This window comes from Oryzias latipes, chromosome 3, assembly GCF_053564925.1.
Source record: "Oryzias latipes strain Hd-rR chromosome 3, Olatipes_Hd-rR_3.1".
NCBI classification, from domain to species: domain Eukaryota; kingdom Metazoa; phylum Chordata; class Actinopteri; order Beloniformes; family Adrianichthyidae; genus Oryzias; species Oryzias latipes.
The window spans coordinates 30,294,978-30,318,688 of record NC_136239.1 but is presented as its reverse complement, the minus strand read 5'-3'; the positions used below and the strand labels follow the sequence as shown (position 1 = coordinate 30,318,688).

At 38.2% G+C, this 23,711-nt stretch overlaps 2 protein-coding genes across 8 annotated transcripts in view; both read right to left on the bottom strand.

The window, feature by feature from the left end:
• Window positions 1–6,075: 6,075 nt before the first annotated feature.
• On the bottom strand, window positions 6,076–9,993 carry isl2b (ISL LIM homeobox 2b). 4 transcript variants are annotated; one of them, XM_023953574.2, is made up of 6 exons: window positions 9,795–9,993; window positions 9,356–9,545; window positions 8,761–9,023; window positions 7,800–8,098; window positions 7,127–7,294; window positions 6,076–6,868 (listed from the first exon to the last, which is right to left on the bottom strand). In XM_023953574.2, the coding sequence occupies exons 1-6, from the start codon at window positions 9,850–9,852 to the stop codon at window positions 6,752–6,754; spliced, it is 1,095 nt and encodes a 364-aa protein (XP_023809342.1). In that variant the 5' UTR covers window positions 9,853–9,993; the 3' UTR covers window positions 6,076–6,751. The 4 variants fall into 4 exon arrangements, with proteins under 4 accessions (XP_023809342.1, XP_023809343.1, XP_023809345.1 ...); XM_023953575.2 differs by having other exon boundaries at window positions 7,800–8,095; window positions 9,795–9,958; XM_023953577.2 differs by having other exon boundaries at window positions 7,812–8,095; window positions 9,795–9,958.
• Window positions 9,994–21,552: 11,559 nt separating this feature from the next.
• LOC101174011 (transmembrane protein 266) overlaps window positions 21,553–23,711 on the bottom strand; it is a 35,057-nt gene continuing 32,898 nt past the window's right edge. For all 4 annotated transcript variants that reach the window (XM_020699894.3, XM_020699890.3, XM_023953572.2 and 1 more), the window contains 2 exons: window positions 23,342–23,404; window positions 21,553–23,088 (listed from right to left, as the gene is read on the bottom strand). In XM_020699894.3, coding sequence (XP_020555553.1) covers window positions 22,478–23,088; window positions 23,342–23,404 — 674 coding nt within the window. In that variant the 3' untranslated portion in view covers window positions 21,553–22,477. The remainder of the gene's footprint in view (window positions 23,089–23,341; window positions 23,405–23,711) is intronic.

The window sequence follows — 23,711 nt, the reverse complement described above, 5'->3', positions numbered from 1 at the left end:
TTATATATCTGTCAGCTCATTCACGGTCAGATCTGCAGGACTAGTAGAAGACAAGGGTCTCCACTTCCTGATGATTGCCCCAATTTTCTTTTAGCCATTTTGTCATAATTATCCTCTTGACGTCATGGAAGCGTTGCACCACCATCACTTTGTAATATTTTGATGTTCACAAAAAATATCTTTATTCTTAATTGTCCACTTCTGTGTTGAAAACTGTTGTCCACTGGCTGGAAAGGGCTCACATCATCTGTATTTGATTTCTTCACGAATTCACTCTGTTTTGTGTCCAGATTTCTCACCTGAAGTCATTCCCAACCAATCATCTTTTGGTTTATTGTAAAAGTATTCCCAGTGGTCATTTAATTATTTTGTCATTTTTTTAGGACATAGTTTCTGCAGAGTGGAAGGAGTTCATCATAAATTTGCCTCTTAGCTGCAGGCAGAATAGTTGGCAGGGAGTAAGCCCACGCCTATTTCCCATCACTCATGTGTTTACACTCTGAGCCCACAGCCCCTTATACCTCCAACCTAACATTACCGGTGCAACAAAATTGGTAAGCAATGTTGGAACTATCCAGACGTACAGTTTAGAGCCAAATGCCAGCCCAGACGATGAAAACAAAGAATCTATGGATCAAACTGAGAGAAAGAGAAATGGATCTAGTCGTCTGCAAGTGAATGCATTAGAACTGAGCGGAGCGGGGAGCTTGTGGCCTGCCGATTGTCTGCTTCTGATTCACAATGATTTGAATAAAGATATATTCAGAAATACAATTTTAAATGCAATTTTTTTTTAAATGTATTCTCTATCATCTTTTAAATCAGAGTGGGTCTTTAAAACAAACAGTTAACATTTTGCAACATAAAGACTGCTTTTAAATTTGTTGTCTTTTTGTTAACATCATCAGATCTTTAGCGGGGTTTTTTTTGTTTGTTTTTTTTGGTTTTTCTTTTGCTGTTTAACCCCTTCATGCCTGACTTAATGTCCAGTTATATAAACAAAAAATGGTTTCAATGTTTTTTCCACTCAAGGCGGCACTACATTAAGTGGAGTCCTGGGTTAACTGGTACGTTGCAAATTAGTGACATTTGGCATGAAGGGGTTAAAAAGGCATTTGGAACCACTGTCACAAGTTGTTTTTTGTTTGTGTTTTGTTTTTTACTAGTAAACAATTTCCCTCTCTTAATATAAATATTGAGTCAACAACTGTATTTCTTTTTAACCCTTTCCTGCACTGATTTTTTTCCTCAGAAGCACTAGTATCTGTCTGATAGGAGGCTGTCCTGACAGTTCCCATAACCTCTGCTTTTATGAGGCACTGACATGTGATCTCTTAGTTAACAAGACCTGCAGTGTTTTTTTTTTCCACTAATTCATAACAAAAAAAGATGAAACCGTTTTTTCTCATGCTTCCACCAGAATCTGATGTCTGAGATTTTAATTTGTAAATAATAAGGAGCAAAACAGCTTTTTTTATCTTCAAAAATGTTGGGGGGGTTCATTCATCTTCCAAACCGGTTTTGTCCCTTTTGGGGTCACAGGGCTACTGGAGCCTATCCCACTTGTCTCTTTTACACACCCATTTCAGTGGATGAAGATTTTTCAATGGTACAAGCAGCAGACTGTGAGTTTGTTGAGCACAGCCAGTGTTGAGAAATGACTTGTTTATGGTTTATTCAGGTTAAAATTGTGTCAGTTTAAACTTGAAAAGGATGACTCACTGTTTTTTGTCCTTTATTCTAACATTATTTGAGTGACATTTAGAGCTCTGTTCTGTTCTGTTTGCTGTAATTAGGCTTTCCCCTTGTTCCGTTCTTGCTAAAGATAAGGAAGTTTAACTGGAACTTGGTATTAAATTTACAACGCAATGACTCCAAAAACCATTCTTGAACTCCTGAACTGACGCTGACATGACCCTGATGAACGCCAGAGTGTCTCCTCCAAACCTTTTGATGGCATTTATCATCCGGGCGAGTGTGACTCACACTCGCTGAATCATTATTTGAATCCATTGACATGTGTTTGTCTTCCTTTTTCAGTTAATAACAGTTTGGTCTTGGTAGGAACAGGTGAATCTCCTTTGTGTTTTATAGCACGTCATAGAAAAGTAGGGGGGGGGGGGGGGGGGTTGGCTCCAACCTTCCCCTCTCGTCTTAATGGGCGTTGGTGTGTTGTTTTTGGAGCAGATTTACGCGTGGGTGGGGCGCTTTGATTTACAGAGCCCTGACACTGTCTCAGCGGCGGGTAGACGAGTTGATGGGGACTCTCTGTGTGTTCCAGGTAAGCCTGAGGTCTTCTCATCATCTCAGCACACACCCGAGCTATTGTCATAGCTTCCTCTGGGCATGGACAAAAATGTCTCACTGCATGCACACCGTTCTTGTTGTGTAATGCTGCCAGCAAACTGTTGACGCAATTTCCTACCTGCAAGTTCAACAAAGGTGCAAAGATCTCCGCAGCCCTGCATGATTCCTCATTTTGTTTATTAGATATGTAAGCAAAAGAGAAATTATCATTTCTCAAAAACAACAAATGGCTGAAATATGGCATCACACACGGCACATGAAAGTCAAATTATTTTTTACTGATGCTGCTTCTTAAAAGCCTTCTACCCTTTTGGCCTTGGTGCTTTTAAAAGTTTAAAGGATAATATGTGGATATTTACTCATTGTGTCAGTTTCCCATAAAAGCAGCATTTAGTCTCCAGGATCAATAGTGCACAAGTAGCAAAGCAGCACACCCAGATGTTGACACTCCTCTTTCATTATGGCTGTAACCTGGGAGCAGGCGTGATGAAACTCTTGTCGCCAGATGTTTAATTGGCTTGTTCACACAACAGATGAATTGGTTCTTAAATTTCTCATTAAAATACTGGATAAAATGTGTTAAACCTACTGTGTGAAAGGTAAAGATACACACTATAAAAACTGTTTGTGCAAAGAAAAAAATGTATGTAAAGATGAGTGATTTGTAGTTTTCAGGTGAATCACTGCCCTTTTTTTCCTCACAGATTGCAGCCAGTGAGAATAAATATCGGATTCCTTTTTGTCTATTTTGAAGATTTTTCAAAGAGAAACCGCTGGCTTGCTCATAGTGCGTCCACACTTTATCTGACCCCACTTCACCCAGCCCCCTTTTTCTTTTTCTCTTTTCCAGAAAAGAAAAGGCTTGCAGTTCAGACTCTGCATTAAGTCAGCTTGTCAGAACTCTTCCCTTGGGAGTTTTGGACTTTAAGTTTGTCCCGGCTGTTCCACTGCTGGTGGCCTCTGTCGAAAGAGCAAGGTCAGAGCAGCGCGGCGTGTTGAAGCTTTCACAGAGACGCCCTGAAATCCCCCCTTTTTTTACATGGTAATGATCAACAATAGCCTAAAGAAAAAATGATTGAAATGATGATATTTTGCTTGTATAAGTGATCATAAAAATACTACTGCTAATAATGTATATATATATATATATATATATATATATATATATATATATATATATATATATATATATATATATATATATATATATATATATATATATATATATATATAGGTAGGAATTATTTTGCAGTTAATATTTTTACACATTTATTTTCCTTTTTTAATTAAGGAAGTTGGAAGGATGAGCAAAAAATAGAATATGAATGAAGATGCACGCTTTTTTAATGTAAATATATTCAAACTTATTTTTACTATTGTCTTCTGTGTCAGTTTTGTTTTCTAATGTAAAATTTGTAAATTTTTAAGTTATTAGAGAAGATTGTACTTTTTTGCAATTAATAACAATATTAAAATCCATAATAAAATGTAATTAAAATAAAATAAATAAATATTGATAATATAATAACAGTAATAATAGTTTTATTAATCAACTGCAATAGACCTATATATATATATATATATATATATATATATATATATATATATATATATATATATATATATATATATATATATATATATATATATATATATATATATGTGTGTGTGTATCTTATTAATTCTCATTAATTTATATATCTTTGTACATAACAATCGTTTCTCATTAAAGCTGATAGGGATTTCTTTTTATTAAAAGGTCAAAAGTATTAAGAAAAAATCACCTTTTTTACCAAAATAAATGTTAGATGAAGGCTTCTCTTGAAATCAGCGCAAATAAATTGTAAAAGCCAAGTGTGGATATTCAAGACAAATATAAAAGACCAAAGCGTAGATGTTTAAAAGACGATTTATTACTATTTTTCTGAACTTTAAAAAACGAATTAAAATGATTAAAAAAGAAGAAATGTTTGGCAGGTCTGTGTAAAATCGCCGTGACTGATGCGCGCCCCCCGTGGATGATCTAAATGCGCCCACCCCTCCACCAATTAGAGAATTAGCCGACACCTTTAAATGGACTCGCCTCTTAATCATTAATGATACGGTGTCATTCCCTCTGACAGCCTCTAGTTGCATTGTGGGAACATGACACGTGCAGACTCGTTTTCGTCGGCGCGGGGACACAAGTCGGAATTAATCACGAGGGGGCGTGGGGGATAATTGTCGCTTTGTTTCTGCTCAGATGCGTTTAGCGGGATTTGGCTCTCCTGCTTGTGTCAGAGCGCCGGGCGTCCACAAGCTGAGGGGGAAGAAAGAAAGCTATTCTTATTTTGAATTCAGTGATGAAATGAACGCACGCGCGCCGCGTGTGGAGGTGTGGGTGAACACACAGAAAAAATGTGTCATCAAACTGAGGTTTCGGAGCCTGAAGGCTCTTATCAGTGGGAATATCTAAAGTGGAGAATTTGGAATAAAACGAAAGTGAAGAAAAAAAACCAAAATACAATTTTATTTTTTCTTACGTTTTTAAATATATTTTTAAATTAAAAATGTTGTTGCTTTTTTTAAAAACTTTATTTCATTATTATCAACCATCAACCTTTTGCTTTGCTTTTATAGGATTTTCTGCAAAGGAGAGTTAACAAGCTCTGCATTCTTGCCTGTAAACTCCATTGTTATTCTTCACTTATCTGCGCTATCTTAATCTGCATACGTTATCTTATTTGAAATAGCTCAATTACAAATCTATAATCTGTCTATTGTCATTCAAAATTCTCGTTAGGTCTCTGAGGAGCTCCGTGTACCAAAACAATTAGAAAAAAATAAATAAATGCATAATAGTTTTTGTTTGTGGAAAACGAATAAAATAAAAGTGTTTGCATTGTTTTCCAAAAAGTCTTATTTTCGTTTTTTTTTATTCAATATTTTTGCAAAGGCAGAAAATCAACCGGTCAATAAAAAGATTTGTTATTACCTGAAAGTTTCAAATATTTGCTATTTTGGGTCAAAAAGAAAAAAAAAGTCATCTCAACATTCAATTAAAAGAAATGATATAAACCAACAAGCATTAGGTCTGGTTTCTGCGCACAGACTTCATCCCGACCGACCCGACAGAAATAACGCAGTTCAGAGAAGGAAAATAAACTGAGGAGGAGAAGTGACCCTACACGAGCTGCTCCCTGTTCCCTCCGTTCTGGGGTCTTTTTTTGACGTGGTGTGTGTGTGTGTCTAAGGTGGGGGTGTTTAGTTTGTTGTGGCTTCAGTCACTGTATCGTTTGCAGGTGATGCCAGGACCAGATAAGAGGTCGCCGATCCCTATGCGCGCTGTCTGTACCAGCTTGGCTCAACCAGAGGAACTGGACTGAGTACAATTTACAGCAGATTTTTGCCCCCAAGATAGTAAATGACCACTGGCCGACTCCTGCCACATTACTGAAGGGAAAACACGGCGAGATGGAGCGCGGTGATAAGGCAGCGCAGCCTGTGGGCTTCGGGTCAGCTTTAAGGGTTCAACGTGACAGACTCGTTAGGCGCGTCAGAAATGCGCGCCGGTAGGACTTGTTTTTTTTAGCAGTGGAGAAAATCATCCAACAAACAAGCCATTTTTTCCCTAACATGAGTCGTACCGTGTTTTTATCTACAAACTCGACTTTAATGGAGGAAATAAAAGCATGGTTTGATGTGGTTGAAAGAAATAAAAATCGACTAGTTTTGCAATAAAATAAAATAAAATAGTGCGCCAGCGCAATCACCGTCCACGAAGACAGCTGTATGTTCCTCTTTTTTATTTTATCAGTTAATATTCCTTTAACGAATTGCTTTCCTAAGAATAAATAATATAACAATAATTTAACTTTTTGTTCGCGGAGCTCAAACAACCTGCATCCCGCCTCAAAGATAAAGTATTTTACAACACCAATACTTTGCAGATTATCATGCTCTGACCTTAAGACAAAAAGCAGTAAATGTATCAAAAATGGTCTCATATTGAAGAAACAAGACACAGTATGAGCACACTGATAATGCAGAGAGTCCGTCTGCATGGGTGAAAATGGTCCCAAATGTTTCTGAGGCCTCTTCTCTTTTTTTTCCTTTCTGTTTGTTTAAGTATATCCAGTTGGAAATCCTCTGTACATCTTCGATCATGCATCAATTGTTCTGCTTAGTGTTTGTTATCAAGATCTCAAAAAAAGCACACAAAAAATGCAAAGTCAATGGTTGCTCTGTTGGTTCCTTTTTCCATCAGGAAACAAACAAAACAGCAACAAAAAAAAAAAAACTCCTCTCTGGGTCGAGGCCATGTGATGAGCTGGTCGCATGCAGGACTTGGGGGGACTGGGATCATGCTGCAAACTGTCCTTGCAGGAGGTGGTGGTCATCTTAGTGTTGGTGGTGAAGGGAGGAGGAGGGGGTAGTTTTAAGGTCTTGCATGTGTGACCCCGTTTCACGTCTCCACCGGGCTGGGAACCATACTGTTAGGGGTGTCCGGCAACTGGGAGGACAAGGAAGTCACGTCGCTGCCAGATGAATTCCCAAGGGAACCGGATTCCGAGAAGGAAACCTGAAAATGGAGACAGAACTGTTACTATGCATGCTTGGATGGATGGATGGATGGATGGATGGATGGATGGATGGATGGATGGATGGATGGATGGATGGATGGATGGATGGATGGATGGATGGTTGGATGGATGGATGGATGGATGGATGGATGGATGGATGGATGGATGGATGGATGGATGGATGGAGGGATGGATGGATGCATGGATGCATGGATGGATGCATGGATGGATGCATGGATGCATGGATGAACACACACCAGTTGCTGAAAGGCTGGCTGGTCCAGGTCACTCTGCAGGGCAAAGTCACTCAGGGCTTTCCATGGAGGCTGGTATGTCTGAACCTCCACTGGGTTCCCCTGCACCGTGCTCTCATGCCGAATGGGACTTCCAGCGACAAGGGGGGTCCCTGTAAGGCCTTGCAGGTTCTGGAAGGAAATATGTAAAATAAAACCAAAATTACTTTTAAAATAAAGTAGTTTGATATTTCCACATATGTATTCTCTTGTATTTAAACCAAAACCAAAACCTGCCTCTTTGGGGAAAACAGTCTGACTTGAGGTTCTCCAATCCAGATTTAAAAAAAAAAAGGTTTGCAGAGGATCTTTTTTTAATCTTTAAGATCAAGACTCTGAAACCAAAGCTGTTGCTTCATTATTCATTGGAACTCAAGTTTGAATACAGTTTAGCAACAGAGCTTAAAAAGGGTGCAGTGCTTTATAATTAAGCATATTTTAAGAAATTATTATCAAAAGGACTGAGAAAAACACTGTTTTTTACAAAGTAAACTAACCCACCCCAAAACAACAATAACAACAACAATAATAATGGTAATAATAATAATACTAATAATAATAATAACAATAATAATAATAATGAGTCAGTCAGGTGTGGGTGCTTTGAGGAGTGGAAGTCATCAAGCGTCAAACTTACGAAGATGCTTACAGTCTTATCACTGTGCTGCTGCTGCTGAAGCTGCTTCATGAGGATGGATTTCTTCTTGTCCTTGCAGCGCTTGTTCTGGAACCACACCCGGATGACTCTGGGACTGAGGCCGGTCATTTCCACCAGCTGCTCCTTCATCAGCGCGTCCGGCCGCGGGTTCGCGTTGTAGCAGGTTCGCAACGTGTGAAGCTGCTTCTCGTTCAGCACCGTCCTTACGCGAGTCGTCTTCTCTGACTGCTTGTGAACGTGGTTCCGATGCGGGGCCTGCCGCACCGTCACTGGGTCTGCTGAGGACGGGGAAACACCGAGGCTTCATCAGAAACTGTCCTCACCATAAGGCCTCACGTTCACAACCTGCTGTTATTTGGCGTATTTGGACATTTACGCACCGCTGTCGGGTGGATCCAAGCAGAAATAAATATTACATTTATGGACAAAAGCATTTGAACTTATATTTGTTTTTAAATCAGTAAATTTAGAAAACAGAATGTATTTAATTTTATTTTAAAGATGCAAAGTTCCTAAAAAATACTTAGGAAAAATATCTGTAATTTCTTGCATTTGCGATTAAAGGTCAATGTTCCCTAAAGCTTTAAGACTGAAAGCCGAATTACTATTCAAAGTTTTTGATCTCGCTGTAAAAGTTGTGGGAAAATGCAGCAGAAATGAACCATTTCCTTTTCTTTTGAGGCATAAGTCTGCGCCCGAATTGTGCAGCTTCAGCCAACTTTTCCAAAGCAGGGAGGTTGTTTCTTTGTTAACGCAAACTCCCAAACAAACACAGAAAACCAAAAATACACACACCTCCACGACCGCAACACAAACACTAGATTATGTAGATAATGCTACAAAACCAGCCCCGACTGTGACTGTCTTCACACACTCCTTGTGATTAAAGTACTGTTAAAATCGTATTTCTACGCATTTATTTTTTTATGATTGATCTGACCTGCCATGTGCAGCGGTCTGTTGGAGTGGATGTGTCCGGGACTGATGGGGCTCCCCGCGGAGGTCCTCTCCAGCAGCATGCTGTGGTCCGCCCGGCACAGCAGATCTCCTTCCTGCAGGGAGAACTCGTCTCCCGGCAGCAGCTGCCTGCTGCACATCGAGCACCGAAAGCACTCGATGTGATACACGTTATCCCGAGCCCGCATCACCAAGTCGCTGCTGCTGAAGCCCAGGTTGCATTTTGCACATTTTATTCCAAAAAGCCTGCAGCAAGAACAGCTATTAGCAAAAACTGCAGTGGTGGGAATAAAAAAGTGTAAAGCACCACAGAAAGTTGTTTTTATACTAGTTTTAAAAACAATTTTATACTACATATTTTTAACAATTTCAGAAAAATGTAAATTTGTAATACAATTTTAAAACTTTCCAGTTTCAGCTAAACATTTTCTCCAATACCACCCCCGCCTTTTTTAAAGCTTTTTAAAAATTGTCTTATGCGCTTTTTTATTATTCTTTTTTTGTTGTTTTTTTTTTTTTACATTTGCATGTGGTGTGAATCAGCCTTTTTTAGGGGGAGAAATCCCCAAAACTCGTACCTTACATAATCTCTTTTGCAATAAGTTTTTCCGTCCCGGACAAAGCAAGTGCAGGTCTCATCCAGGTACTGGCTGCACTCTGCGCACTTCAGGCAGGCTGCATGCCACTCCAGGTCGGGAGACACTCTGAGTATGTACTGGTCATGGATCTGGCTTCCACATCCGACACACATCGCGAATCCTGGCTTCTCTGCAAAAGAACCCACAGCCTCGTCATCTCCGACACCACAACCTGCTTTTCCCACTCATTTTTTCCTTTTCCTTTTTTTAAGATCTCTCTGTAAACTAAATGCGTAACAGTTGGCGGCATGGACGAAGCACAACTTAAATGTTATCAAAGCGGATCCAAAAGCCGTGGAAAAATATTTGTTAAAAATCGATGCGTCACGGAGAACCGCCGCCGCTGCTGCTGCTGTGGCGCACAGAGCCGCGTACTTACTTTTGGAATGATCCCCCATATCATCCAAGAAAGAAGAGCTGAAAATAATATCCACCATACAGGAAGTATTACGGTGATTCTGGTAGATGCAGAAAAGATGTGAGGAGGTGACTGGCCCTTCGGCTGCCTCCTAGATAACTTGTCTCTCCGGACAGGAGGGGGCCGAAGAGGCTACCAGGGTCCCACACGCTGCTGGGGTGACGTCATGACGTCAACAGCGGACTCTCCAATCGTCCCACCGCACCTCTCCACCTCTTCAACGGCGCACAGAAAGAAGGAAAAGTTCACATGAGCCTGGAATGCGCGGACGGGGAAAACAGTCTTTATGTGGATTATTTCGATCTATTTGTTGTGTCAATATAATAAACAAAAGCAGCATAATCAACAACGTCTGCTCATTCAATTAGACAAGTTTTTAAAATTATAATTTCAGTTACACAATGGCAAAGCGACTTTGTTATGAAATTTGAATTAGGCTCTTTTTTCTTAAAAAGTGTATATTTTATATTGTCTGCTGTTCACTCTGAAACATATTTTTTCATGTCATGATGCAACATGTATAGAAATCCAAATATATGTTTGTAGGGTTGCTATAAATTTTCCTCTAAAAACATTTTGACAATAACAAGATTACTTGAATGCATACTTTTTTGGACCGTTACTGGTGATCTGAGCTAGTTTAAGCGAAAGCAGGGCCATCTAGTGGCAGGAGAGGTGAACTTACACGAGAGGAATGCAGCACTTCAGCTCTCCTCTTTGAGAAGAGTCCTGACTCAAAGTTATTAAATGTCTTTTCTCAAGAAAAGCTACTGAAGCAGGTTTTTCATGGCAGCTTTTCTTCTGTTTGTCTCTCTACGTTTTAGTAGAACAATTTAGCAGGTTTGTGTTCATGGAAAATAAGGATTATACTTTAGTAAATTGATCAGTTGTATGGTTTTGCTGTCTTTTTTCACACGTTACAAACTGAACCATCCAGCATTTAGGTACCTATGGCTTATAAGCTCTTACACTTTTACTATGCCCATCACAGCTATTGACAGTTCCATCAGATAAAAGATTTTAAAAAGCAAAACAATTAGATAAATATAAATGCATGTATTTGTTTTTTTATTAAGTTCTGTGGTCTAGGCTAGTATATTGTTTCTCTGAAGACATCAGACACATTATTAAAGCTTTAAACTTTACCAGATGGATAAGTCAAACTATAGTTTTTTTTTTTGTTTGTTTTGCTTGTTTTTCCCCGCCACAAGAATACAATTCAATGTTTGTTGAGGGAATTCTTTGTTTGCACCCCGGCTGTCTGTAACTTGCATATCAGAACTCTCCATTTTGCATTGTTTGCTGATATTATTTCAGCATTTAACAAACTGTGTCTGCACGTATTTTTATTCAAACTGTAAAAAACAATGAAACTTTAACAACAGCATTTTTAAAAAATTAGATGCTTTTTCCTATTTGTTTCATATGGACCATTAACAGAAAATAAAACAGAAGTTTGGTGAATATTTCTCAAATTTAACCTCTCTCTAGAAAGTTTTCACTTTGAAGGGAGCAGACAGGGACTTCTTCCAGTTGCTGTAGAAGTTTTCACACACACATAGTCAACTGTGTCATCAGTTTTGCACATCTAGTGACACTTGGTGATAGTTTTTTACTCTCAGTGCCAAACAGGTGAACCAAAAATGAACCGGCTGTTTCATTGATTGAATCTACTGCAGGCATTAATCATTTAATTGTGTTATCTTCAAGCTGTGCTATTCTAATGCACTCTTACCTAAGCCCATATCAAAGAGCTGCTACAAGAAGGAAAAAAAAAACTATTTTAAATGAATCATATTAATAAATTAAAAGGGCTAAGAGAGAAGAAAATGATTTAAAATTAAATGACAAACATCTACAAACTTTACTAGTTTTATATATCCTAAAAAAAAAGATTTGACATCCAGAGGTTAGCCACATCAAAAAAGTGTTGAATATTCAGAGATAATACACAGGTTGAAAAAAATGTGAACAAAACAAACTGTCTAATAATCTGTTTTTAACTCCAGCTTGTGACCAAAGCCACAAGTGTAATCACGGCTTGATAAGGGATGAAGAAAAATTGAAATTTCAAAATACGTATTTGAATTAGAGACAAAATTGCTGTTTTTAAAGCATGTTTGTGTTAATGTTTTGGAAGAAGGGTGTTTCCAAAATTGAGTTAATCAAAGGCTCAAAGATCTTTAAAGTGAACCAAATCCAACACGATGAGTATGATGTTCACTTTGTTTTTAGCCAAATCTGAACTAATAATAAAACTTTAAAATTGCACTAAACTTCTGTAAAATCCTCTTTGTCCCTCATGACTTAAATTCAAAATGATCATTTTGAGTAATTTTTAGCCTGTTTAAAAATGTGTTGTTTTTTTCACTGTCATTGCTGCAATGTTACACTTGAATGCACAGCTTTTTGGTTTTGTGACATGCCACCGCAATATAAAAAACAGAGAAAAAAATCTTATCCACATGCACCCAAAGTCACACTGAGAGGGGAACCATGTTGCAGATTTATAATTCATAATTCTTCAGAGTTAATGCAGTATTCACATGATAATTAGTATTAATTTTTGATTGGCGCCTCAGGGCAGCCCTATATTGTTGGGCAGGAAAACCTCAATACCTTATTATTGTAAGTGTCAGCAGCCTGTGTTATTTTACAAATCTGCAGCTTGTATTTTATTATCAGCCGGTTTCATCAACTCTGAGAAGTCATTCTGTCTTTTTTAAGGGGTGGTAGAGCAGGGGTTTGCATGAGTCATAATAATTATGTGACTATATTTAGACTCAGCACAATGAAATACTCAAAATATAGTGTGTATTGTAAATAACTAATGCAGCAAATATTATTTCCTAACATTTCAAACATTTTTAATTTAATTTTTTAATTTCTTGAATGGATAATTTAACATGTTTTTTCATATTGCTTTTCAAAGAGGATTATTTATTACAATGATCATTGTGTTGTGGTTTGTAAACAACTTGTGTGATGACGAGTGCCTGTGTTTCTGTTCAGCTGTCCAGATTCAGTCCTTAGCTGGGCTCCACTCTGAGAGGCCATCTGATGAACTTGTCATGATCTGCTTGTTTTGTGACACACTCATGTTCTCACACCTGAGGGAAGCTTTTCAGTGTGAAGGAAGAGGTTTCAGCATCACTTTGGGGTATTTTCTCAACAGGACAGCAGGTGCACGACTCCCTGACCCGCACCCTCAGCCAGCTGTGAGTGTGTGTCTCCTTGAGCATGTCGAGACCAAACAGCAGACAGCCAGACTTGTGGGAAAACTGACCGAGCTTGGCAAATCGACTGCTGGATTTGGTGAATCAAAAGATGCCATTTGCTCCATCAGTCTGCAGCTCTGAAAAGCTGTTTGGGTGCAGCTGGATACTAAATGTATTTTCTTTTTTTTTCCTTCTCCACTGAAAAAAAGGCCTTCTGGATTGACAGAGCCTTTCATCCTGTATTATTCGTCCTGGCTTTTAACTCCAGGAGAACTGTGTTCACAAATTGATGCTCTGCTCCTTTGGGGCTGTAGCTGCAACATTAAATTGTACTGAAATATTCATATGTGAGTGCATTTAGCTGAGAGCAATTGATGTGCCACTCCCCAGAGGCCAGATGGAAATGTTTCGGGGCCCAGCATGCATTGGCAGACACCCTGAGCTCTGGCCAAGTCAGTGATTGTGATTTGCTTAGCCTGATCTGGCCGGCAGAGTAGGGAGTAGAAAGGTAGTGTCCACCCCAGTGAGCAGAGATAAAAGTAAATTTAAAAAAAAGTAAATAATACTAAAAGTATATAACCAGAGTGACCAGAGATAAAAGTAAATAACATTGTTCAGTTCACAAAATAATTATACAACTACAGTATAAAACAAACATTTATTATTTCTGAAGTAAAATAATTTTGTAGGAAAATGAGGATTTATTCATTTAAGTGATCACTTTACATGGATCTGATCAGACTGCTTGTGTAACATCAAATGTGACTTTCAGAAGGCTGGAAAAATGTTCAGACTTTGATTTGAGGACATTGGTTCCGTCGGCCCTCTTGTGGCCAATCATGCATCTTCACCAAAAGACAACTGCTCTGGTAATTAGGAAGTGCAGTACATCCTTTCATAAAGCAATGTAATGTTTTAGATCCCAGTAGACTGTCAGCTGTGTCCCTATGTTTGTCACATGACTTACTAATTTATATTTTCTTCTGATTGCTTATGCAGGACCGGCATGATACAAAATTATGTTGTTCTTTTTCTTTTTTCTTTTTTTAAGTCAAATCTCATCTTAGAATTTGTTTAGGGCTTTATTTATGTTCATAGTTTAAAACAAACTGGTAAATAATTTACCTGACACCCCCTCAGGACTGCAGTGATTTAGTTTGGCCACTTAGTGGATTTTGTTCGCAGTTCTTTCGTCTCATCGGGTGACCCACTTTTACTTGAAGGAAAAACACGAATCTGAAGGGCCGCAGACCAAAATGGTTTAATGGAGAAAAAAAAAATCTTCTGTAGCCATGACAACAGTCTCTTGAGTGGATTTCTTCCACCAGGCGAACTGCTGGATCCAGAGCACTTAAGATGTATGTTTCAGAAAGAAAACCTGAGAAGCTTTTTAAAAAATGATGTATAATTTATTTGTATTTTTCTCCTGCTTCGGAGGCTCTGTGGAACTTCCTGCATGGGACACGTTCTGAATCCTCAAGCTGCGGCAAAAACCTGATGGTATCGGTTTGTTCTAAAGGAAGACTTTTGCACCCCGCTGCTTGGTGCCACTAAGCTCTGTTCAAAATCTCTGCCATATCCCTTAAAGGATACTCCAGTCTGAGGTAAGATGGCTTGTATCTCAAACCTCACCCATACACCAACCTAATACATAAAAACCTTAAAATACCTCTTATAGTAGTGTGAGTTTGCTTTAAAAAAAGTACATTATTGAGGATGACTTTATGTTGTGAAGTATATTATGATTATTAAAATATATTTTATCTAAGTAAAAGCACCAAAAAAGTAAACTAATTATTTAAAAGTTGAAATTCCACCTCAAAACCTCCCAAAGTAAATGTGGTTTCTTTGTTTGGACACTCCTGTTGCTGGATAATATGTAGGAGCAGGATGACTTCACATTTTCCAAACAAATAAAAGCATATTTTAACTCATTTTAATTTTTGTTACTTTATAAAAAACATGATGAATACGTGATGCTACAAAAATGGGAGCTGACCTCTTACCTAATTCTGTGAGAAACTCAGAAACATTGAGAAACATTATCAACTGATGATATTCTAGGAGAAGGAGAACATGTTGTTTTTGTAAAAAGCATTCCATCTTCTAATTCCACCTTCAAATTTATGCTGTTCCATCCAAAAAATCTCATTTTTACTGCTGTTAGCATCTTGAGTTGCCAGTTAAATGTCATGAATGTGTTAGACCGCTGCAAAGTTTTAAAATTCCAGACAGAAATACCAATAAACGTACAATTGAACCACTAAAAGTTCACTCTATTTATGAAAGGATAAAATGTGTTCTTAATTTTGAGTATTGTGAGGTGCATCAAAAACATTTATTAGAAAAATAAGATGTATTTTATGGAGGGAGAGTGGTCATGACTACACGATGACTCACCAATAGTTGTATTAACAGAGTATGTTCTTCATGCAGGAGCAATAAACTGTGATTTGTTTGCGGTAATCTCAAGGATTTCAAATCTTATATTTGAGATGATGAAGCCCGATAAAAAGGCACGAGTTCTGACATCTTTTAAAACTGTTTTTTGTTTCCCATTTCTTTTTTTTCCGTCTTTTTTCAAAACATTTTAGTTTTATTATAACTTCTTAGACAATTTGGATCCCAAAGCAACTCTGATTATGTTCTTTGTCAAAAAGGAAAGATATTTACTATATCAGGGTATCTTTTTTTGTTTGTTTTTTTCTGGTGGGTTTGTATGTTATAGAGAATATTAATCACTTAAAAGAAACCTACTCTAAAGATAAAACTCCTTTAAGTTTTGCTTGTTGTGTAAACCAAAACCAAATAAATATATACAAAATTATATTTAAAATGTTTTTGTAATGCGTTCAAGGTAACTCACTGAGAGAGCAGAAATAAGAGAACATTCCACAAAGGTCCAGGTTGACAAAACAAAACATGCAGACATAAGACTCTACCAGTCTCTGCAGAGCTGAAAAGCAAACAAACCCTGCAGTTATGTGTCAAATCGCTGTGAGCTGAATTACTCCAGGAGATGCATTTTGCAAATACCAGTTCTGGTAGTTTTTTCAGTTACTGACATATAAGAATAATGACATTTAAAGAGCCCTGCGACAGACTGGTAATCTGTCCAGTCTGTCCCCTGCCTTCACCCACGAGTGCCCTGGATAGGCTCCAGCAGCCCTGTGACCCCGAAAGGGAAAAAAACAGAAGATGAATGAATGAATGAATGAATGAATGAATGAATGAATGAATGAATGAATGAATGAATGAATGACATTTAAAGAAAGTATCTTGAATTCCAGAGAAGATTAAGTTTGTAACACGACTCTAGAATTTGCTTGAAGTATCTCATTAAGATTTATGTTACACCTTCAGAACTTATGAACATGTCAACAAGAACAAGAATTTCTCATTTAAATTTAAAATTCAATACTGGGACAATACTGTGACAGAACATAAAAAATAAGAAAAAAAAATCCATTTGGAATCGAAATGACTGGTTAATGGTTATGACAAAATTAGGGTTTGTGTATAATTTGTTTTTGGTATTTTTTACCATATTGTTTTACACCTTTAACATGTTATAGGTATGTATTCTAGGGATGCACGGTGGCGCAGTGGTTAACGCTCTTGCCTCACAGTAAGAAGGCCCCTGGTTCAAGTCCTGGCTGGGGGACATGAATAAACACAACATCAATGGGGGACCTTTCTGTGTGGAGTTTCCATGTTCTCCACATGCAAGCATGAGTTTTCTGCAGGATCTCCGGCTTTCTCCCACCGTCCAAAATCATGCTTCAACTCTAAATTGTCCGTGAGTGTGAGAGTGAATGGGTGTGTGATTGCGGACATTCTACCCTGCAACAGACTGGCAACCTGTCCAGGATGTCCCCTGCCTTCGCCCACAAGTGGCCGGGATAGGTTCCGGCAGCCCAGTGACCCCGAAAGGGACTAAACGGAATAGAAACTGAATGAAGGTATGTATTCTTAACATTTAAACACACAATACTTTCAAAAAAGGGGGAAGATTGTGCCACATATGCATCATGAACTGTGACATATGTAGAGCTGGTAATATGGCCAAAAAATAAAATCTCCAATTTTTTCATTTAAAATTTGATTTTAACCCTTGTGCTATCTTAGATGACCCCACCCTTACATTGACGTGTTCTCCCCACCATGACAAAGGTGGATAAAGGTGGAAATGTAATCTATGGACACCAGTGAAGTTCACAAATCATTGAAGAAAAAAGGTTTAGCGCACTATCTAGTGGGTCTAGATGACCCAACTCCCGATGTTAAAGTGCCTAGGATAGCACAAGGGTTAATCAGGTTTTTTATCCCTGCTATTTACTTTCTGTAACAGTAAATTGGAAATTGGGGTATTGCAGAACAATGCAACTGATGCTTTTTGAGCTACCGCTATCTTGAGCAACTCATAAAGAGAAATACAAGAGTGCACTGAGCAGAGTATTTTTGATATCAACAGCCTTGAAACAGATTTTTCTGCATGTGATTTGATACTCCAAGCTTTAGTCACAACCGCAAAGTTGGGGTGAATCATGACAGGTGAAAAGAATCATAAATCGCCATGTAAAGCACCGTAAAGAACGCCATTTTGGCCATCAAAAATGCCTCTTTTTACACGTGTTTTTAAAGTAGCATGTAATTTACGCCGTCTGGTGTTGTCCCAAGAGGGGCGTAAAGAGTGGTGTTCTAGTGCCTTCAAATCGTGTGTCCAAAACGGTATTCTTGTGTATTCAAAATGCCGTTTTTTTTGTCACATACAGCTGTCGAAAAAACTAATGTTTGAACAAATTGTCACAGGCTAAATAATTGCCTAGTGTGTAAAGTAATTGCGCCTTGTGTTTTTTGTCATGCGGGATTTGTGAGTTCAACCCAATGGTATACCTATGGGTATCTTTGTTTTTTCTTTTGCTGACTTTAAGCAACACTATTATTATTTGTTAGTGTTTCTTGTTGCGCGTCCTCTTCTTCTTTTTTGTTTTTACGAGTATGTACAGCAGCATGTGGTAGGTTGCCCTTGTTCAGAGACATATTGGCCAGATTTCCTGATGTTCAGTGGTGGTGCAGTGGAATAATGCCAGGCTTGTACTGTACTGGTGTTCCTTGGAGTTATCCTGATTCAAATCAAAGTCTGACATGTTTTTTAATGCATAGTTAAATTTCATTTGGCATGAAAACATGATTTTTTATTCATATGAATATATTTTCTTATTTTTTTACACAACTTTGTCAAACCAAGGATTCATTGGACTCTGTTCTAACTTCCTGAGAGCTCCAGCAGAGATAGCAGTTTACAATTCATTAGAAAACCTTTGGTGTAATCGTTGTTGTTTCCAAAAAGTTATTCATTTGAATAAAAAATCCTGTTTATTTATTTATCCTAATGAAATTTAACTATGCATTTTTAACCCTTGTGCTATCTTAGATGACCCCACCCTTACATTGACGTGTTGTTCGTGTTATTTGTGAAGATCACAAATCATTGAAGAAAAAAGGTTCAGCACAGTGTCTAGTGGGTCTAGATGACCCAACTCCCAATGTTAAAGTGCCTTGGATAGCACAATTGTTACAAAAGAGGGGTTTGAATCCAGTTAACTCCAAGGAAAAAAACATTGAGAGACTAATTCCACTGCACCACCAGTAGACACTGGAGTTGGTTTGTTTGTCTCTGATAACGTCAACCTATCACATGTTGCTGTGCATGGAGTTTCATGAAAGATTTGTATGAAGGTATTAATGTTCCAAAATGGACCATACTTTCATAGATTTGTTCACCAATGGCTTTTTCACAAATTTGAAACAGGAATCAACCGTCTCTGTTGTAACTGCATGTTGGTTTGGTAATTTGATGACAACAAAAAAAGATTTCTTGATTGTCTGTGACAAAGAAAGCCTGTTTTGATATATTTAATAGTTTATCAATGTAATACATACTTGTAAAAACAAAAAAGAAAAGGTTGTTGACAAAAACACTAACGACAATGGAAACAATACTGTTGCTAAAAATCAGCAGGCGAAAAAGATAATAAACAAGGAAGGCATCCATGTGTATGCCCTGGAGTCGAACTCACAATTTCCGCACGAGAAAAAAAACACAATTAGCATTCGCTTTATAGGCAATCACAGATTCCAGTTACTGTACTTCTACCTGGGCCTATTTATTCAAACATTACGGCGTATTCAATGGCTATAAATGACACAACAAAACGCTGTTTTCAACACACTAGAACATAGTTTTTCAACTTGTGGTAAAACGCCGCTTTTTATGTCCTTCTTGGGACAACACAAGACGACATCAGTTACGTGCTACTTTGAAAAAATGTGCACAAAAAGCGACGTTTCTGTTGGCCCAAACAGGCGTTCTTTACACCGCTTGTCCTGGCTATTTACAATCTTTTTCACTTGTCACAGCATGTGCTTCTCGCGGCGTGGAACTACAGTCTCTTTGCATGCTGCAGTTTTTTTCTATTTTTATTATTTTTCTACATCTGACAAGAGACTTAACCACAAACAACAGAAGCCCAAGACAGCAGAGCGCCGGGAAAATTAAATCTCGATTTTCCCAAAAATGAATCATCTAAAACAACGAATTTGAATAAATCAATTTATCGCCCAGCCCTAGAAATCTGTCAACAGTATCAAGCAAACATTTCTCACTGTTTCATCTAACGTGTGCGTATGAACTGAGACTATAAAACTAACATTACAGTAGAGCTTTATAAGTGAATTTAGCTATTACTTTTGTAAAAAATTAATAAATAATAAAGTTATCAATTGTAATTGTATAAGACATAATTTTTTTAAGTGAGGGTAAAAAGTTCCTTATCCTTTGCCAATGGAAAAAAAAACAATGATCATGTAATGTTAATAAAGTCAAAGTGACTCCCTCTGCGCCATTATTAAATCATTTCAATTATTAAGAGTCTAATGGTCACTGTTCTTCAGTGCTCTTCTTGTGTGTGTGACAGGAACTATTTCACTGGAGAGGTCCCAAAAGTAATTTACCTCTTAGCGTGTCTCCTACAGATCGGCCCAGTGTCCCGACCTGTCAAAATTCAGCGTTGCACCCAGACTGACTGGTATGATCTGTTCTCACAATATGAATCATTTAGCCTGTGGTTAGGAAGGAAATAAATTCAGTCTCCACTTTTACACAACGCTTGTTTGGAGATTTTATTTCCTCACAGATTTAGCTTTCACACGGAGCACATGATAAATCTGGGAACTGAACCATGTGAGTTGTCTCTTCTTTCCATGGCTGGTTGGACTGAAGGGGGTTCAGAATAGAGGCACTACACCTCCACTTGAGACATAAATACAATGGCAGCTGTGTCAGATAGAGACCGAGCCAAAATTTGGCACCCATTTTTGAAAAGGATTCCTTTGTGAGTGTCAAGAGCCAAGTGTATCATTATTTATTTACTTGTGCCATAGCATGCAACGGGCCTTCTGTCTGAGTAAAGAAGATGAATGTGAGAGCGTAAGGAATACCTGGTAGGTTGCAGATCCAGAGTATCGTGCGTCTTTGCTTTCTGTCACAATCCTTTCCTATTTTAAATGTTTTAATACTATAACTAAAGATGCCCATCTAAACGTAGAATAATGGATAAAAAGGTGACGATCCATGAATGTTTCTCAAAGCAGGTCATTTTCCTTGCAAAACAGCTGAGCAGTAAATCTTTTTCCAATTAATTATTTCCAGTTACGGTTTTTGCTACTATCAAAACTCTGTAATTTATTTTTTAAGTGTTATGTTTGAAAAAATGACAAAACCAATTTGTAGGAATAGGTTTGGTCTGCATTGAAATTCTGGTTTTATTACTTTCAAAATGAAAAAAAAGCTACTGTAACCCTTGTGCTATCTTAGACCCCAGCCTTACATTGACATGTTATCCCTACCATGACAAAGGTGGATAAAGGTGGAAAGATTTCATGTAATCCATGGACACCAGTGAAGATCAAAAATCATTGAAGAAAAAAGGTTCAGCGCACTGTCTAGTGGGTCTAGATGACCCAACTCCCAACGTTAAAGTGCCTAGGATAGCACAAGGGTTAAACAGCTGTTGATCAAAGCAAAATGCACTCTGGGTAAAACAAACAGAATTCTCACCCTGCGTTTATGTAAAAGTTTTGTTTCGCTCCGAAAAAAGCCTTTTTAGATATCCCTAAATGTTTTGAGCATAAAGACTTAAGTCCACTACGACAAGTATTAACTATTTAACATTCTTGATAAACATCTGACAAGCAGCAAAATGGTACACTCTGAATTAATGATACCAGAGGGTAATTGAGGAAACAAATCTTCTTCCGACAGTGGCTTCACCAATTATTGTTTGTTTTGACAGATTTCCTGTTAATGACCTTAAATAATTCAAAGTTATCAGAAGTGCATGCAGATGAAGAGACAATGCAAACCTAAACGTGGGAGAACTTTTGAGCCCTACATCCCATTAATTGATATTTCAACAGAAATCACCAGCCTCAGAGCCTTTAGGGAAATACCAAGTTTTATTTTTGCTGTTTTTATTCAAATAACTCCTGCATTTGGCAACAACTCTCTCCATGTCAAGTTTACAAAATAGTCTGTAAACATTAAAGTGCAAAGAATTTGCTCACCTGTTTATGGCACATGTCTTTAAAGGTTCATGCTACAAGCACTCATGTGAGGAGTCCACTCAGTTCCCTTCTCATTTCATCCAAACAAAAACTAATACTATTATTCCAAAACCCAAAATGCCTTTCAGAAGGTTGTTTTCATGATTCATAGTTTCAAATGGGTGACAGGAAGGCAAAGGTTTAAAAAACTGGCTGTTTGAATTTTAAGTCCTGCCTTATATACCCTGTGGCTGTTTGAACAAAGAACAGCATAAGTCAGTTTAACATTGAAATACAAATCAAAAGAAAGAAAATAAAAATGCATCAGAAAACGCCCCCTTACCTGCCTGAAGTGTGTTCAGCGTCTGTGTTTTAGTTCCATTTAGGCTTAATTGGCCCTTTGCTGGTTTTGATTCTTGTTAAGTTCAGTGCATTGCTGACGTCTCAAAGTTTTAAGAATTCCTGATAAAGGCTATGTCCACCAAAAATCAGACGGATGTTTTAGCCTTTTGTTTTTGTGCTATGTCAGGGATTTTTGATTTGAAAAACCAGTATGGTAGACTGCATTAGAAGAATTTTCATTCCTACTACTTACCTCTGAACACAGTCAATGGAGGTACTTTAGTGTCAGCTGGAAGCTACGGCTCAAGCTTGCTCTAAACTGACTAATAATGAAGTAACACAGCAATTAAAATAAATCCCCTTTCTCAAATCTTGTGCAGTCAATCTCATGAGGTTGGATCTCACAAGAGAGCAGATAAATGCCAAATAGAACCGCATTTATAAGAGAATAAAAACTTCTGTGTAAATGTGTGCAACTTATGTGTCAGGCGTGTGTCCCAGAGGCGAGTCCGCTGGGCCCAGCAGCCGGTACTTCTCCTCCAGAGACGGCTCAGTGCTGCTGCCCTGCAGGTGGATTAGTGGCTTGGTCTGCAGCAGAACACAGCCTTGGTTCCTGCGGTTGAAGATATTTATTCTGTTGTCCAACTCAGGACTGGCATTTTCTGAACCAGTAGGACTGGGAAGCTTAAGGTTGACAAGGTTTACTGCCAGGCCCTTTTGAGCAAGGCAAGAATCCTCAGAAAGGGAGGAAAGTAGCTCCTGCATCACTGCTGAGGGGTCCCTGCAGGGGTCCGAGCCTGAGAAGGAAGGTGGGATGCAGCGATGGGAGGTGTAGCTCAGACTGAGGTCCTGAGCGGTGCTGCAGTCCGTCGTTGACGAGCCCGGAGTCTGGTTGATCAAGCTGAGAGGGCGGGCTGTCAGGCTGCCACTGGAGCGGGAAATGCTGGTGGAGGACTCATTTATAACACTGCCCACCCGCTCCACAGCAAGCATCGCATTCGACTGGATGGGGTTCGGACCGGTGGGGAGGTGGATGTCGATCGCCGCAGTGGTGATGACCCGAGTACCCAAACCAGACACTCCTGCATCTAGAGACAAAAAATACAAATTTGCTACAATTATGGTCAAATACTTGGTTTTTCCATCAACAGCCAAAATATGAAATGAAACAAGAAAAATACCAATTTAAAGACCAGTATTGGCAAAATTGTAAAAAACATTTCTAAGTGCAGCAAAAGCACATTCTATACTTTATGTAATAAATACAGGGAAGGTAATTTCACGATAAAAAAATGGACTTTTGCATATTTAATAATAAAGGAATTTATGAAAGAAACTTACCACTGCTTGCCTCACTGTAATATTGACTGATGTAGTTGTTCATGTCGTCACGCACAACTGGATCTAAGTTGGAGATGTTGACTATTAAAACTTTGAGAAAATGTTCTAAAACAATATACCAAAATGCATAGGAATTCATGCTTTTTAACTTGTATTTGTTTCTGTAGCTTTTCTCATAGGATAACTACACTTCAACATAATTTTTAGCTCCTTTTCAAGAATCACAGCACAAATTTGTTCCAATGAAATACATCTCTTGTCTTTACAAGAAAATATCGACAAAAAAGACTTGAGCCCCGGGCCATAATTGCTTTAAAGGCAAGTGATCATACACTCGCAGCCATGCTGCACATTAGCCGCACTTTATTGC

Coding starts and splice junctions, on each gene's coding strand:
- isl2b (XM_023953574.2), bottom strand. CDS start 9,852: ATGGTGGATATTATTTTCAGCTCTTCTTTCTTGGATGATATGGGGGAT. Junction 9,546..9,794: donor TATGGGGGATCATTCCAAAA/GTAAGTACGCGG, acceptor GTTCTTTTGCAG/AGAAGCCAGGATTCGCGATG. Junction 7,295..7,799: donor ATAAGACTGTAAGCATCTTC/GTAAGTTTGACG, acceptor ATTTCCTTCCAG/AACCTGCAAGGCCTTACAGG.